General features: G+C 34.2%; 1 protein-coding gene across 1 annotated transcript in view; it reads left to right on the forward strand.

The window, feature by feature from the left end:
- The window catches only part of APC7 (anaphase-promoting complex subunit 7), a 37,818-nt gene extending 22,059 nt beyond the window's left edge, over nt 1-15,759 (forward strand). Inside the window, exons 10-11 of the mRNA XM_081768415.1 lie at nt 5,160-5,319; nt 9,112-15,759. Coding sequence (XP_081624541.1) covers nt 5,160-5,319; nt 9,112-9,180 — 229 coding nt within the window. The 3' untranslated portion in view covers nt 9,181-15,759. The remainder of the gene's footprint in view (nt 1-5,159; nt 5,320-9,111) is intronic.
- The last annotated feature ends 1,541 nt before the right edge of the window (nt 15,760-17,300 follow it).

The following is a 17,300-nucleotide window of genomic DNA, read 5'->3' on the forward strand; positions in this document are numbered from 1 at the left end:
ACCGTCCATTCCCAACTTTGTCAACTCAAAAAGTATTCATTTCAGCTTGACTTTACTCTCATTGTTATCAAGCAAGAAAGTATAACTCCCAGCAGAAAATTATTAAGTATTGTCAAATCCTTTCTGTTTATTATTCCAGTTTCTACACAGTGCTCGCAGTAAATTAAACTGCTTTTTAAGCACTATCCTGAAAATAGTAGATGACCACAGAATAATACTGAGGAAAGTGTGTGAAATACGAAACATGAAAAGTGGATTTTAACATCCTAGCATTACAGTTTAACTTCGAAACTTAAATGGGTCCTTCTTTTCTTGGGTCACCCGCTTACGGTCCCAGTTGTTACGCCACTGTGCACAGATGATCCAATAACATTGATCCAACGAACACTGAACAAAACGACAGATTATTCGGTTACCCATAGCACTAATAGCAAGCAAGTAGAACATAGATTTATTTGTAACCTCTCGCAGTTAATCCATGTAACATACTTTATATTGTATTTGTTTGTATATTTCATATTTTTCCTTTGATTTCTTATTTATTATTTTCAATCTTTTAATATATTTACAACAACTAATTGACTTATTTTATTACTACGTATTTTGGCGCGTAGTAGATGTATGCGGTAGTTTCTATCTTCAAAAAATGTCTGGAATTGTTTAGGAGACGGTGAGATGAGAAATGAATAAAATGGTGGAATGAAGAAAGTGGGAGGAAACAGAAAAACCCCGAGAAAACCCACGCATATGGTGTTTGTCTACCACAAAGTTCACTTGGCTTGAAACGGGCTCGAACCAGAGACCCCACGCACCAGAGATGAACGCTTTACCACAGAGCCATCGCGGCTCTGTTTACCAAATCGCAACACGACTGTAAAACTTGGAGTGTCTTATTTCTTGTTATATTCTCAAATCAAAATTGTATATTATGCTTTGCAAAACGCTTATCTATCTAGTTCAATGATGGTGCTAATAAAATTGATATCCACTGGCTTTGATATGCCATCCCCAAATAAAAACATATTATATTTGGAGAACATTAGTAAACATTAAAAGCAAAATTTTGAATTTAATTTTGATTAAGTTTTCAAGTTATGCCACGTTTTCAGAAGTTAGGAAACTTTTTTGCTACAGGAAAAAAAAAAAAAAAAAAAAAAACCTTTCCGAGTAACTGGTATTTAGAAAGCTATTATGTTCGTTTTACAATATCTGGTAAGCGAAATATTAATCCCAATAAATAATTAAAGTTTTTGACAATTTTCTACTTACAGATTAATATCAGTTTATCTTCAATTTCCTTGAAATGTAGATTAAATTTTGTTGCTAGCAAAATAAGCTTAAATCCGATGGTTGTCTTCTCGTAAAACTGTTTAATTTATAACTAAGAGTTTATTTATTTATTTATATATCAACAAGACATTATTTTGTTAGAAGTTCAAAATTGTCACACGTTGAATGTTGAGTTCTTTGTTGCCAGTTTCTTTCAAAACAAAGTACAGATGAGTAAACTGTCGATAAATTAGCAGATGGACACAAAACAAACAAGAACGATAAACAAAACAAACAAGAATCATGAATACCCATATAAAATAGATGGCATTAATAAATTTTCAACGTTTTCATTTTATGTATTTATTCTAAATGAAATTAAGTTAAAAGAGAACATAAAGAAATTAGCGCAATCCAAAGCGGGATGGTATATATAGTTTACAATACAGTGTGTATAGTATAAAAAATATTCTATTATAATTGTATCCATTTTTTAGGAACGAGGTTTCAGAGATATTTAAGATTGCTACTAGGCGACACGATGGCTCAGTGGTAGAGCACTTACCTCTGGTGCGTGGGGTCCGCGGTTCGATCTCCGGCCAAGTAAGTTTGTGGTGGACAACATCGTGTTCGTGAGTTTTCTCGAGCCACTCCCGTTTCCTTCCATTTTTTCATTCCATCAATTCTTCGATCATTGTTCTGTAACTCTCAAACAAATAGTAAATAAATAAATAAAAATAATAAATAAATCTTGGCTTTAAAAAAAAATCATTTTTGTATCTACCCAGAAATAAATAAATAAAAGAAAATGTAATTACGCATCTGACTTATGTATTGTATGACGTTCACCTTCCCTTGATTGAAGTGTGCCCAAATGCATTGCCAGTTTAACCAGTCACAGACCTGTTTGGGCCCCCACAGAAGTGCGCCTGGCAACCCACAAAACATTCGTGCACTCCACTATCATGTGAGAACGCTGAACTCAAACGGGGTAATGTGTGAAATATTTCTTTGGTTCTGCTCAACGACCGAAAGAAAGAAAAAACAAATAAATAAATTTTGAAAAGGTTGTTATGTCTACTTTTGGGTTCCCCTCAAACGCTATTTGTACCGTTTCACCTTCAGTTGAACTTTTCACTATAATCATTACAGACCGTTGTTACTGAATCTACCCTTGTACCATTTGAACGTACCTAGAATTCCCTAAACTACTGGGTTTTATCTGTATTTATTTGAAATGAAAATATTACGTTTCAAATTTTATCCATTTAATTCGTATCTCAAGAAAATTTTAATTAAAATGAAAAAAAAACCTGTAATGTGTACAGTTATGCTACATTTCTTTTGTTCAGCTGCACAGCATGCTCACCTTCTTTATCTGTATTACATTTGCTATATTGAACATTACTACATGTTCTTTACCACAAAATAAAAAAAAATAATCTTTACAAAAGTTCGCTTTCAAATCTTAAAAAAAAAAAAATCCAAATTGTTACTACATCGTCCCGGTTATTTATTAGAATTATCATGAATCACAGCATTCAGTTTTATATTTTATATATACTGCAGGGAATTAAACATCCTGCCCCTTCAGATTTTGTGTGCTATACTACTTATTTTGTCATCAATTATTCATTACAAATTACTCAAGCAGGAATACTCAACTGCTATCACAACATTCATTAAATTTGCACACATCAACATTACATTCTTACCCTAACTTAACCTAAACTTAACCTACGCACAAGTACATACATAAACAAAACACAAAATATCACACTATATAGATATATATGCACATATTAAGCATAGGGACGTGCCAGAAAGCGAAAACAGATATCTTACCATAGTCTAATTTTCATCATTTTATGTCTAATTTAGCGTTAAAAAAAAAAAAAAAAAAAAAAAAAAAAAAAAACCTTTCAAGGTGAACAGCAAACTGATGTTTTGAAATAAAAGTATCGAAGACGGGATACGAACTTCGTACCATCAGTGACGTGGTGCAGCTGTACACACAATAAATTTTCATTTCTTTCGAGAGTGTATAAAATAGTACTACAATGTAGATACTTCAGAACGCGTTACTACCGAATTCTCAAATTTTTCCTTGTATGAATCATTACGGTACTACCTAATTAATTTGGTACAGGATTATATTAAGTAAATTTTGTTATGCAAGCCTAAAGAGATATCGAAATTTCTATGGATTTAGTTACCTTCTACATTGCATACGAAAATAAGAGACTGTATGTTCTGTACATTTTTGATAACCCCCCCCCCCCTTTTCCAAAGAGAAACTGTTTGGCTTACATGTGAATGATCGAAAAGTAGCTCTGTAGGGAACGGGGTTCTTTACTCGCACATCGTGCAAATAGTAGCTACCACTAACATAATTTCTTGATCGTCAAACTGTACTGTAAAGTAATATGAATTTGGTTCACTAACCTGGTTTCCTGTTTACACTTTCCAAACCATTGTTATACTCACAAATTCGAACACAATATTTTAGAACAAATTTTACATCAGAAACATTTTGGATTCCACTCCTCGGACATCGAACCTGGACCTAGGATGCTTCACTTTACTGCAGTATTCTGCCTCTACATATACATTCACGTTTTAATTAGGTGAAGATGAATGTTCCTAATTTTTCCATTTCTACTGTTTGCTGCCTGCAAACAAAAATTGTAGACACAAAAAAATTATACTCTTCCTCCGAAGATACCAATTTATCACAGCAGCGTACTGACGCCATGAGGCCGTCAGCAACGAAGCACCAACTTCCTATTTTGTCCTCGTTTCGTTCCGTCACTCAGTCCTTTATGGTTTTTTTATAACCAACTTGAACGTTCACCACTTTGGCTTTCTTTCGAAGTTAATTTTTCACTTAAAATCATCCAAAATCTTTTTATATTTCGCCGAAAATTATTCACACTAATAAAATCCGTACCATCCACTATGGATGCTACTCTTCAAGGCGTCTGTCTCACAAAGATGATTACGGGGATTGGCTGATAAATCTCGACAACAATAGGATAAGCAAATCGTGATTTAAGATGAAAAATACCGACCAATTAACTTTTGACACCTGATAATTCTTCGTTTACGTCAGATGATGCATATAGAAGAAAGTAATGTTCGATTTAAAGGAAATTTTAAGAATTTATGTTAAGATGGCCGAAAATATAGAAACCAGAAATTATTAAAATTTACGTAGAAAATTATGAAACTTTTATAGATGACTCCTAAACTTCAGAATTCGATAGGAAAATGTTCTGAAGACATGAAAAACACTGAAATATGAAGTTTTTACCACAAAAAATCATAAAACACAAGAAAATATACAAAATGACACAAAAATCAATATACTACACTTCTACGAACTAAACTAACCTAACCAAGACACCATTTTTCCTAATGACACGAAATACGAACAAAAATAAAATTTTATACCATTAAATACACGTCTATCTACAGTATCTAATTTATTTATATATATAGGGTGTTCCAAATTTTTCCGTCACATGATACCTGTCATCTTGGGAGGTATCAGTTAACTTGCTTTAATTATCGTCTCTCTTAACCTCAAGGGCATAACCGTGGTACGTTAAACTGAAATATTTCACTTTAAGATAGCTATCAGACCCAAACGATAAAACAACTATTGTCAACAGGTGGAGCGAACAAATTCGCTGAAGTGGCCTTGTATAAGCTCATACTCTGCAGGATAATGAATTGAAAATTATGGCAAGTCCAAAACCACTTTTCTAGACACACACGAGTTTGAGAATTCTCGAAAAAAAAAAAAAAAAAAACTCAGAGAAGTTTTATTGTAATTGTGTATGAATCTAATAATAGTAATAATATAATTACTTGGTTTATATTTTCAGCTTAGATCCTAACAATAGAAGAGCGTTGGAAGGGTTACATAGGATAGATCACTCGTCGAACAAAATAGAGTCTTCATATTACATGTCAGTGGGAGAAGAGGACGTTGCAGACACTACGTATGATGTTGGAATGGACGGCATTCAAGACTCAGATAATGAGGTTAGTTTAATAGGACAGTGAATTGGTTTATAACATACAGTGAAACGTCTTTCAGAAAATTCAAGGTAAAAATTAAATGTAGATGAACTTGTTCTCGCACTTGAATAGTTTCTGGTATGAATCCCGTGACATGCCATTTCGTGAAAGATTTTCCTCAGTCCTATCAGGCAGTGGTGAAGTAGTATCTTTAACTGTAGATCCTGGTCTACTTTGCCGTAATAAATCAGTTCTAAAGCTAGAATGAAGGCATTCAGGGGGTTATTTTTTCTTTATTTCCGGTGTAAAATTGCCTTATGGCTGTATCTGAAATTACTGTAAAAAAAACTAAATCAATTTTAAAACAATAAGAAAGGAAGAAAAAGCAGAAAATGAATGAAGAATGAGGAAACGTAAACAACTGAAAAAGATTGGAAGAGGTGACCGCGTCTTTAAATATGAGGGTCGTTCAGAAAGTTTTGACATGGTTAAATAAACACAAAAGATACCAGCACGAAACATTATTGACAAATTCATAGGACCTTACTCTACTTTTATATATAATGCCCATAGTTGTTAAGACACTTGTTATAACGTGGGACCAGGTTTTCAATGCCGATTACTCATCTGCTGCCAAAGATTTGAACCAGACTGTCACTGCTTGCTTGAGTTCCTCATCGTTTGCAAACTGTTTTCAACCCAAAACTTCCGTAAGTTTCGCTAATTAGTAAAACGTCAGTTTTCCTTCATTTTTTCTTCGACTTTTTCCTTCACTTCTTTCGTAACAAGTGATGGCCTTCCACTCCGAACTTCATCATGCACGCGGGTCCTTCCTTTATTAAACATAATATACCATTTCCTCATTGATGACTCGTTCATTGCATTATCACCATAAACATTCTTTATTTGCCTATAAATTTCAATAGGCTTAACTTTTGCGCGTTCATGTCTGATGTGTTAAAACAGTAATTCAACTAGCTTTGCAGTGTAGACTACTGTTTTAGCCCGAAAAAAAAATGTGGATGGTGGTGATCGACTTTTTACAAGCTTTAGAAATTCTTCTTTTCTTTTTTAACTGGACTTTTTAAAAATGGTTTGAAGTTTTGATTGATTTGTATTTACAAACTTTGTCAGCAGCGAGGCTATGTAGAATGAGACATACAGTTTAAACTCAGATATCAATCACTGTAGTTGCTTTGATGCTTTTCCACCGAGAATCGAACCTGGAACCTCGAGCACCAAAGGCAAGCGTTCTAGCCACATGATCAGCGAGGAGTGCAGACAGAACTTTCGTTAGAACTTTTGAAAATTCCGCTTCACGAAAGACTAGAATTAGCTTCTTTTGACATAGTCTTACGTGTGGATCGTTTCTTATAAATCAAAGAACGAAAGACCTTTCCTGCTTAAGCGATTGACATTAGTAAACATGGTCTTTCGCCCACAGATAAGAATAACTTACAAATGTAAAAGTAAAATCCTCCTTCCTTAGGGACAGACCATGAAGGCCCGAGGGCTGATGTGAAGGCAATGGCTCCACGTTTTCTTAATTTCGGTACTAATGCAGGTGAATATCTGCACCACTCTCCGGGTTCTTTACTTCCCCATGTTGCCCCAAGTACTCATTTTAAAGAAGCTGGATGAGCCTCGGAGCCTCATTGGAATGAAGGTAGAACCCCGGTGGGAATCGAACCCAGGCCACTCAGTTAAGATAAACGTCTTACCAACCACTCACTATTTTATTGGTGACAGTAGCTATTTCCTCGAAAGCAGTCGTAACGATTTTGTTCAATGTAATTACAAGGTTCGGTTGATAAATAATGAATGCACAGTCGTAACTCACTATAATGATACTTTTCTTGACAGTCTACGTTGTGTGGGTCTGTGGCATTGATTGGTACTTCGAAAAAAAGGGTCATAATGATAAACCCAAGTCTCATCACAGGTTATAACGCCTTTAAACGCCTCAATAGGTGCTCCTAAAAGAGATTCGATGAAGTCAAAGCTAGTTCTTTCAGAGTTAGCATCATTTCTATTGTTAGAAGCTTTGGCACTTACTTTGAGCACAATTTTCGATATCCAAGATTTGAAAGAAGCTTACTGCCAATTGATAAGTCGTTTCTATCCGGTTATTCTTGACAATTTCCTTCACACGAGACAAATTTTGGTCTTGGTGCAGAGAAGGCTCTGTCTGACCTGTCTCTGTCGCCAATATCAAAATCAAAGTCTGCAAGCACTTGTGCTTCTATCCAGGGTTTCGTTTCCATACATAAATTACAATTTTGATAAATTACTGTGCTGAAATGTCTCCAGACACAAACAGGAACTCTATCACCGACAATTGTTGGATTCTGGTGTATACTTTAGGTTTCATATCTTAAAGAATAAAAAAAGACATTTTAATCTTGATTGCAGATTTAAAAAGAGGAATGTTGTATTTACGAGGTGTGATCAAAAAATACGGTGACTAATTTTAATAGAAATAAAGTAATAAGCTTACTTGGAATTTAATTTAATCTTCTTCAAAATATTGTCCTTGGCTAGCAATGCAGTTATCTCAACGTTGAATCCATGACTGGAGCATTTCTGGAAGGCTTCTTTTGAAAGGGCGTTCAGCTACTCTGTCGTGGCTCTTTCAACGTTAGGAATGATGTTAAAACATTTTCCATTAAGCACGGTTTTAATTTTAAAAAAAGAGCCAGAAGTCGCATGGTGCTATATCTGGAGAGCACGGCGAATGTGGACAGACAGGAATATTTTTTTCGGCCAAAAACTCGTGGGTCGAAAGCAAGGTGTGGCACGGCGCGTTTTCGTGGAGAAAGCCATTTGTCTGTTTAATCGGCGTTTAAAATGCTTTTCATGGACCCATACGAGAAGTTTAGTCGTCGGAATGCTCTCAAATAGTCATTCGCCTGTTTGAAAAATTTTTGTGCCACATGTTTTTGACATCGAAGGACGTCTCGATCGTTGTTCGTTTCCAATCGAGTCTTTGCCACGTTTGAATCGCTCATACCACTTGTAAACAGTCTTCAATGCGACCATTTCATCGCCGTACACTGATTTTAACATTTCATGAGTTTCTTTGCAGAGACGGATCTAGCCCTGAGTGACAAAAATAATTTAAGCTATTATTTATATATTTTTTAAAGTTTTGATATAAATACCATAGTCTAGCTTCTAGCTGCTTCCTCCTCCCAGTTTTTACCTTGTAGATCCGCCCCTGCTTCTTTGACCCGTTTTGCAGCTTAGAACAAGACTTAAGGGTGGCGCGCGACAGATACTCCTAACACGTCCTCATTCTTCTGCTTCTAGAAGTCAACTAACATGTCACAACTCGTTCAAATTCGACACTGACTGTACCAAAGGTTAAGGCTACCGGACTTCCTAGTTGAAATGAATACAACGTCGATAGATGGCACTGTGCAACTATATTCACCGTACTTTTTGATCACACCGTGTATAGTCACGAACATAAATAAGTGGGGATTTGAGCCATAAGAAATAATGGCTCCAACCTCCATTTATTTATGTTCATGACTGTACAAGCTACATTAATTGTATGATGATACATTAGTTTTTTACTAGGGGATGTTGTGCATTTTTCATTAACCTACCTTGTAATTAAAATTCATTATATAATTGATTTTCCTCGGGAAAATTCATAAATAGTAAAATTTGTTCTCACTTGAACGACAAGTTAGTATAATCTACCCTACTTTGACCATTGTTACATTATATTAGTTTGTTTAATCCTTTAGTAGATGGATAAAAATCATTTGTATGTTTGACTGAAGAATTTTCTTATTAATCTTTTTACAGGCGGAAGTGGATGAAAGTGAAACAGAAGCCGTATGGTCTGATATGGATTTAGGTTTAAATAGCCAATGAGATGAGTTGTTTCTTGTTATAGTAATTGTCTTAATACTGCCAGATGCATGGTTGTGATACAATCATGCAAACATAATTCTTACATTAAGTATATGTAAGAGCAACTTATAAGACTGATTTCTTTTTTCAGTTAGTGTTTTGTGAACTACACGTTGTGTGCACGTGTGTATGATAATATTGTTGACTATTATGTACATTATATTATTAATGAGAATATTGCGTAATTCTCTCTGTCCATTATTATTAGGAAGTAAGTTTTACGTTTAGAAAGTAAGATACAAGAGCATTCATTTAATTGAAGTAATTGGTTAATGAAATTTTGTCATAGTTAAAGGTAATTAACATTTTTTTTTTTATCCGACAGCAGGGCTTTTTCTAAAATAGGAATTTGGTTTTAATAAAACAATAACATTTCTTCTGTAAGTGTTCAGATGTTTAGTTTAACCAATGTATTCCAGACAATTATGATAGTCGTTGTCTAACAGTTTATGTATCATAAAAGTTAAGAAATGATTTTAAAAATCCAGCGATAAATACTTTTCTATATTTGTGTGAGGATATATATTAAGAGTATATTTGAATTTAAAAGCAAATAATCTATTTACCGTATTTCCGGCTCACCTTTTTTAATAAGCCTAGAAAATGAGTGCGTGTTGTATGGCGATACAAAGATTTTGGATATTTCCATTTCAATAAGTTTTCCCGATTCGAGTTGATTTGTCTAGTTTTCTTCCAATAGCATTCCAGTTACGTACAGTTCAGTGATTCAGTGAGTTAGCTTGAATGCAATCGCTCTATTTACCACTTCACTATATATATATATATATATATATATATATCTGGCTGCGCATGCGTTATAGACCTTCCCAAACCCACATACGATTCTACATTTAGTTAAGCATGGTTATGTTTCTTGCCTTTTTTTTTTTTAAGTATAATTTTTTATGAGTATCTTTAGAGACGAGTGTGGGCTATAAATACATAATCGATCGTTTCGTTGAGGACCGATGTGATAGGAACTTAACACTTGTATGATATTAAATTGTGATTGTGTCATACAAATATAGGTTTACTTCGTGGACTACATAATGCCAGTTCTCGTTTTTTGATGGCATAATGCCAAATCAGAACTTCATAAAAATCTCCATGTGGACACATTCGAAACCAGATATTATCTTAGGGAATGTATAGAATGACAAAACGTAAAAGAAAAAGAAAGTCATTACTTTGCTTTTCACTATCATATGCGTTTGTTATATACAAAAACTATTTCATAATTTCCATTTCCATTGCCACCGAAAATTCTATACAAAAATTATAAATTCAGATATTGCAATGCAAATTTATTTCGCAAATTGCTATTCAAAAAGCAAAATCTAGAAAAAAACTCTTTATATATCTATGTATCTATCTATCTATCTATCTATCTATCTATCTATATATCTATATCTATATCTATATCTATATATATATATATATATATATATATATATATATATATATATATATATATATATATATATATATATATATATATACATGTGAAAAAATGTATAATATTTAAATTCAATTGAGAAACTGAATTTCGTTTGGATGCATAGTTTAAAACAGATCATATACTGTCAGACATCAAGAGAGTAGATATGAATAGGAAAATGTACAGTGATTTATTGTTTTGATTTTCAAAAATGGAGTCGTTCTCTTTATGTTATATTATATGCGTGTGATGATAAGTGTTCCTTGTTCTAATATTATTGTTAACGTTCCTATGCGTCATTGTAATTTTGTTTGTTAGGTCAAAATCTATGCGTAATTCTCTCCCTAGTGGGGTAGGTATAGTTTTTCCAAACCTCACAACCCTTCTAACAGCTACAGGAAGTGAGGATACCAGTTCCTCATAGATATAATCGTACATTTGAGACGTCAGGAAGTGTTGAAACCGAATGCCACTCTGTGCCAATGAATAATTTTAACCTTATTTACTCTCAGCTTGCTGCTCCTTGCCCATGATCAGTAGTGAAGCATTGTGTGTGTTCAGCCTATTCTGTGATATGTTTTGCGAAGTTAGAAACGAATTTACATTTCGAGGAGCTCATTTAACCCTGTTTCTGCCTCATGCTTATCCCACTGAATCATCTACTTTAACGAAATGAATGGTGCTTCCACTTCTGCGATCTTCTGAATTTACGTCCCACGATTATTCATCGAGGCTAAGGGAGGCGGTGATGATCATAATGAAAATTGATGGAATTAAGAAAGTAGGAGGAAACAGGAGAACCTCGAGAAAACCCACGGTGTTTGTCCATCGCAATCTTCACTTGGCGGAAGCTCGGATCAAACCAGAAATCCTACAGCAGAGGTGAGCACTCTACCACTGAGCCACCGCACTGAGCTATTAAGGAAATTTCAATAGCTTTGTGACGTAGATTCTTTTCTTTATCACAGATTTGCAGTTGTTTTTTGAACTGTATGTAATTTCATGTAAAATTTTATTATTATAATTTTCCCAGTCACAATCGTCTTTTGAGTTACATTTCCTACTCTTCAACAGACGATGAGCTACCTCATTGCTATATAGTTGGCGTACGCGTCTTCAGCATGGAGACCAAGGTTCGATTCCCAGCAGGAGCTTACGTTATTCGGATTGTGTTAAGCTATAGGTCCACATCTCGTATAGCCTTGATGTTGAAGGGACGCTAAACTCGAATCCGACCAATCATCTGGAGCTTAAAAAATGTTCTATAGATGAAAACCCTTATTTCTAATTTAGTTCGAAGCGAGCGGGCACGTTTGGAGTATGAATGAGGTTGGAGGAACCCATCTTTCCTGCAATAACAATATTAAGTTAGTTCGGCATGATTTGAGAAGTATGATTGTCTTTAGTACCAAAGTCGATATAATTACTTGTGTGGATCGTACTAAGAAAAAAATTACATCGAGATTTTTTTTTAGCTGACTGTAAATTTATTTATTTATTTACAAAATAACTTAATAATTACTACTGTCAGGATTAATCTGATGTTTATTACTACATAATTTGCAAAAACTACCATATACGCTCGTCTGTCAATAATAGCTACAACTTGTAGTAGACATATTACTGTAATCACTTCTACTCTTGCTTAGTATTCAATACGTGCTAATAAAGGACATGTGTCTTAAGTATAAGTGTGTCTTAAGTAAGCACACTATCCTATCAGTTTAACTGAATGAAATGAAATCTCTCAACTGCACTCCGGATTATTGGCTTTCTCCTGGATGGCATCTGTTGAAGTTCACTTTCATGTGGTCGTTGTTCGTCCGTGACGCAGTTCACTTGTATAATCAGAAAACAATACCACTATTCTAGACCTTATAGATACCATACACAATATGTAGTAGTTAAGTTTGGCTCTGGTTCTTCTGTGTAAAGTTCGAAACCAGCGAACTAGAAATGTTTAATAAGATATATGACAGTGCGTTAAAATCACCAGGTTGGTCGTATAGCAAGGTGCACTTGTTATCCAGCGTGAAAAATAGTAGTCGGCTTGTACAGTCCGCAGCAAAAAACCTGCAACATGAGCATGTAAGTTAATTGCGAAACGACGAAGTCTTTTGCTCCAAAATTAGTGTGCAGGAGAGGACGCCGAGGTTTCTCCTGGCGTGATTCGTGCCACTTAGACGTTATGTTGATTCCCTGGGCTGTTAGGCATAGTTTCACAATGATCTTACATGCTCATGTTGCAGGTTTTTTTGCTGTGGACTGTACACCAGAGTGTTTAAAAATTCGCATATATCCGCCAATAAAAGCAATTTAGAAGTAAAAATAATTGAAAAAGGTACAAGGAAGAAATTTAAAACAACTTCCCAAAAGTTATATATTCTCCCCTGGGTAAAAAATTGGAATTCATTATTGGATGTAAAGGGATTTTGTGTAATGCAGTATTGCATGTATATAATATATTTTCATTCTTTTTATTTCATGATTTTATTAAAGTGTTCAACTAAAGTCAAAACTACTAAAAGACGTGTTTTACGTTTCGTCGTTTGATACTGCTTGTGTCCTGTACATTATAGACAACGGGCTATAATAAAAGAATACAAAAAGTGTATTCCAGTAAAGGAATAGTTTGTATAGGTTTTCGCTATTTGCTGCTTGGTTTCGAGTTAAACGTATCTTTCCATTTTCCTAGTTATATAAGACGTGGATTTACAAGTTAACATACAAATGCGTACCACAATAGCTTGTACCGTGAATCGAAGCCAAGTCTCCTACGTCAGAGACACGTATTATAAACATGCGAGGAAACTTAGCAAGAGAAACTACGTGGCATTTAAGTAAGTATATACAAAACAGTTTAGAAAAATTCAGTTTAAGAAATGAAAATCGTGGCCAATGTTGAAATACGCAAATTAATGTGAAAAAATATAAGAAAATATTCGAAAAATTAAGTAATAAATATAATCTTATACGCAGATATCTACCTAGTAAGTTTTTCATGAAATGTGTTAATAATTTCAATCAACTTTTTTTGAATTGCGTATTTTAAGTATCTATTTATATGAACATCCTGACGCTGATTTTTCTAGTATAACTACTGCTGGTGGAGTGAGTAGATAGTGATCTTTTACGTATGTGTCGTTCAGTACTGTGTTATAATTGTAATGTATAAAACCGTTTTAAGTGGTGCAGTGAAATGAAGTAATATATTTGAAGGATTTGTTATCTAATAACATAAATACAAGTTTCTTGTTGAAGTTCCTTTTATACGAGATTTGTCAAGAACAAATTAAAGCATTACGTGTGAGTGATTATCTGTGATTATTTGTTGTATGTTTCTTCCGACATATGTAGATAGAACTTCAAATTATGTACTATCATGCAGTGTAATCCATGTTACAAATGTTATTTTTTATTAATAAAATAATATGAATTTGTATTATTGTGTGTGTCAGTAAGAAATGTAACGAGAAGTACCATCTTTGAAGAACCAAAATAATAATAAATTCGTGTATCTGAGTCTGGTCTGTAAATTTGATGTGTCAGACAATGTGAGGTATCTGAAGTTAAAATAACAGCGGATTCATGTTATAGGAAAACGTGCCTCTCGTGTGTAGGTATTACATAATTTTGATTTTTTTATAGTGGGATTATAACTCAGTTAATGTGTAAAGCCATTGAAAATATTAATTCAAATGTTATCTTCATAACCCAGAATTCTGTTTGAACATTATAGTTTGACTTAAACCTTATACCTACTGCAGATTATCATATATATATAACACATTAAATATTGCTACAATTAATCCATTTAAATTTATAAAATACAGTATGTTTCAAAAAGAATGACCTGATTTTAAAAGCCCATATGTATAGATAGAAATATACTACAAAAATGGGATAAATTGCAAACAAAATACTCAACAAAACTTTCAAGTTTAGCCAAATGCTCTGTGTGTCCTCTAGCAGAGGACTCCGGTCAAACGTTTGCTGAATTGTTTCCACAATTTCATCGGAAGTGCAAGGCCGACCTGGACTCTTACTTTTGCACAAGCACCTTGTCTCTTTAAATTGGCGATACCAACGATTAATGTTTTTGGATGCAGGCAGATCAGTGCGAAAATATCGAAGAAAAGCACGCTGGACCGAAATCATTGACTCAGTCTTTGCAAACTGCAACATACAAAACGCCTTCCGTTGAGCGAACGCAATCTTACTTCTGACTGACTGCAAATCGAGAAGACGCATTTTCTGACATCTAACGGCGATTTTCTGAAACTCTAAGCCACGCCCATTCAAACAACACTCACTTCCTTGCCGGTACGTCCCATGTTTTGTAATTAAGTTATTACCGTCCAAACTCAGGTCATTCTTTTTTAAACATGATGTATTATCCATTTATTGTGCGAAGTCTGTATTATGTAATTTCAGGAATTGACACAAATACAATACAAATAATCACGAATTTCGGAACATTAATCCAAAGACTTCTTTAACGTGATTGTAGCTTACGTTGTGTACACTTCAAGCCAATTCACTAATACAATTTTTCTTACCCATAACATGGACGTTATTTCAACTCTGTACTTAGTTCATTTAACACACAATCGTAATTGCAGACACAATGGTTTCATTTAAAAAGTAGTAAATGTGCGAAAATATCTTCAGTTCATTTTGATTTCAGATAGTTATATATCAGATGTGAGTTGTAAATCTGTTCCACGTATATGACAGATAACCTAAATAAACATCGTGGGTTTATTCTGAATGCAATATAAGGAAAAAAAATCTTGTATTATTTCTTCTTTTATGTAGCAGTAGTAGTTTCATTGTTAAGTTTCAGGAATCCCCGTTACGTTTCTTACTGATCAAATTGAATGATGGAATATTCCTTTTTGGAAATCATTTTTAAAGCTCTTCTGGCTGACTGCTTTCGTTCGGAGAAAGAAAGAAAAAAAAATGAATGCTGAACGCCTCTAATGCTACTTAAAAATGTTTTCGTTTTGCTAAAGTATACGTTATAAGGTCATTTTGTATATAATAGTAATAGGTTATTTTTATTGAAACAAAATTATATATTAATAAAGTTAATAATTGAAGTTAAAGCTTTCATTTTAAAAAATCTCCTTTTTTAATGTAGGACGTTTATGTGTAGATGTGTAGATCTTGAAGAGAGCATAAACAAAGATGATTCATTATTAGGTGTCACGTGGTTCATAATGAAATTAATATTGAATTAAAAGGCTCATAATTCCCTTCTAGGTTTGAGTTGATTTTGAGTTTAACGTCCCCTTCAGCAGCAAAGCTATTTGAGACGGGACCTACTGATTAACGTGAAATGCGGAACCACATGAGCTCCCGCTGGGAATCGAACCCGGGTCTCTCACGCCAAAATTCCCTTCTAGAATTGAAGATGAGATCATGTCAGGCAGTGGAAGGTGTGCCAAACGTACGGTGGTTCAATGAGTTACGTACAATGTTGAATAGGACCAACCTCAGCACACATTTTAGTTTCGCTTAAAATATTCAAATTTTAAGCCTAAACTCATGCTCATTTGTAGGAATAGAGATGAAAGTATATAGCTTTACTTACACGAACTGAAATTGTACTTATGAAAAACACGCAGAATACCGTGAAAGTTTCAGCAAAACATTATTACTATCCTCAGTAACATTAACGAGGCTAGTTTCTGAAAGGATCCGTGCTCAGGATGGCAATAACCTTTTGCTGAGACGTTCACGTACAGGTATATTTTAAGTGCTTCTGGTAAGAATTATTTTTAAGTTTAATATGCGTTGTATCAAATTATTTAGCAATAAGACTGTTCACTTGAAGAATTTTATATCTATTTTTCTACGGTAATTTAATAAATAATTGTTCGGTGTCATTACTAAAAATCAAAATTAACTGTCAATACCATTTCAATGACAGAAAAAGAGCAAGCTGTTTTGAGATGTCTTCTGTTAGAGATTATATTCATGCGTTATTGTTCAATTGTTATGGTTATTTCTCGAACCACGGAAACAGCGCACAGTTAAGAATTACTTTATACGTATTAAAGAATGGATAGCGTATAATTTTGTGTATGTATTTCTTACTTGGGAGACAGGGAAGCTAAGCGCAACCACACATTAATTTTTATGTAATTCACTTACGTAATCGTGAGCTGTTTCAAGTTACTAGTTCAACCGTGAACGTTGGTTGATTGAATTGTAGTTTATTTCTTTCAGCACTAAAGCTATATTTGTAGCTGTGACCAGAACCTCAAGAGCTGCCAACAGAAATCGAACTCGGGTCTCCTGCTATGTAGCCACAACCGTAAACGTAGCTCACGTTTTTCACTTTTAGCGTGAGTTGAGCTGAGCTTATTCGACTATGGTGATCTATGGCAAATGTATAAAGGCTGTTCGACACAGCTGTTCGTATTCTAACTCTATGGGTTAAATTTGAAAATTGTGCGCCGCGGAAAAAGCGTTAAATCAGCCCAGATCATGTTATTTACTGGGCCAATCTGATTAGTACTTGTTCCCTTTTCCATGAGTAACTAACTAACTAACTCTGATGTTCACAAAACCTCTCCACTGACTCCTGCCCTTAGCCAACTGCATCCAGTTTCTACGTTGTATTCCTTTTTCTGCG

This window comes from Thermobia domestica, chromosome 8, assembly GCF_964235325.1.
Source record: "Thermobia domestica chromosome 8, izTheDome1.hap1.1, whole genome shotgun sequence".
NCBI classification, from domain to species: Eukaryota; Metazoa; Arthropoda; class Insecta; order Zygentoma; family Lepismatidae; genus Thermobia; species Thermobia domestica.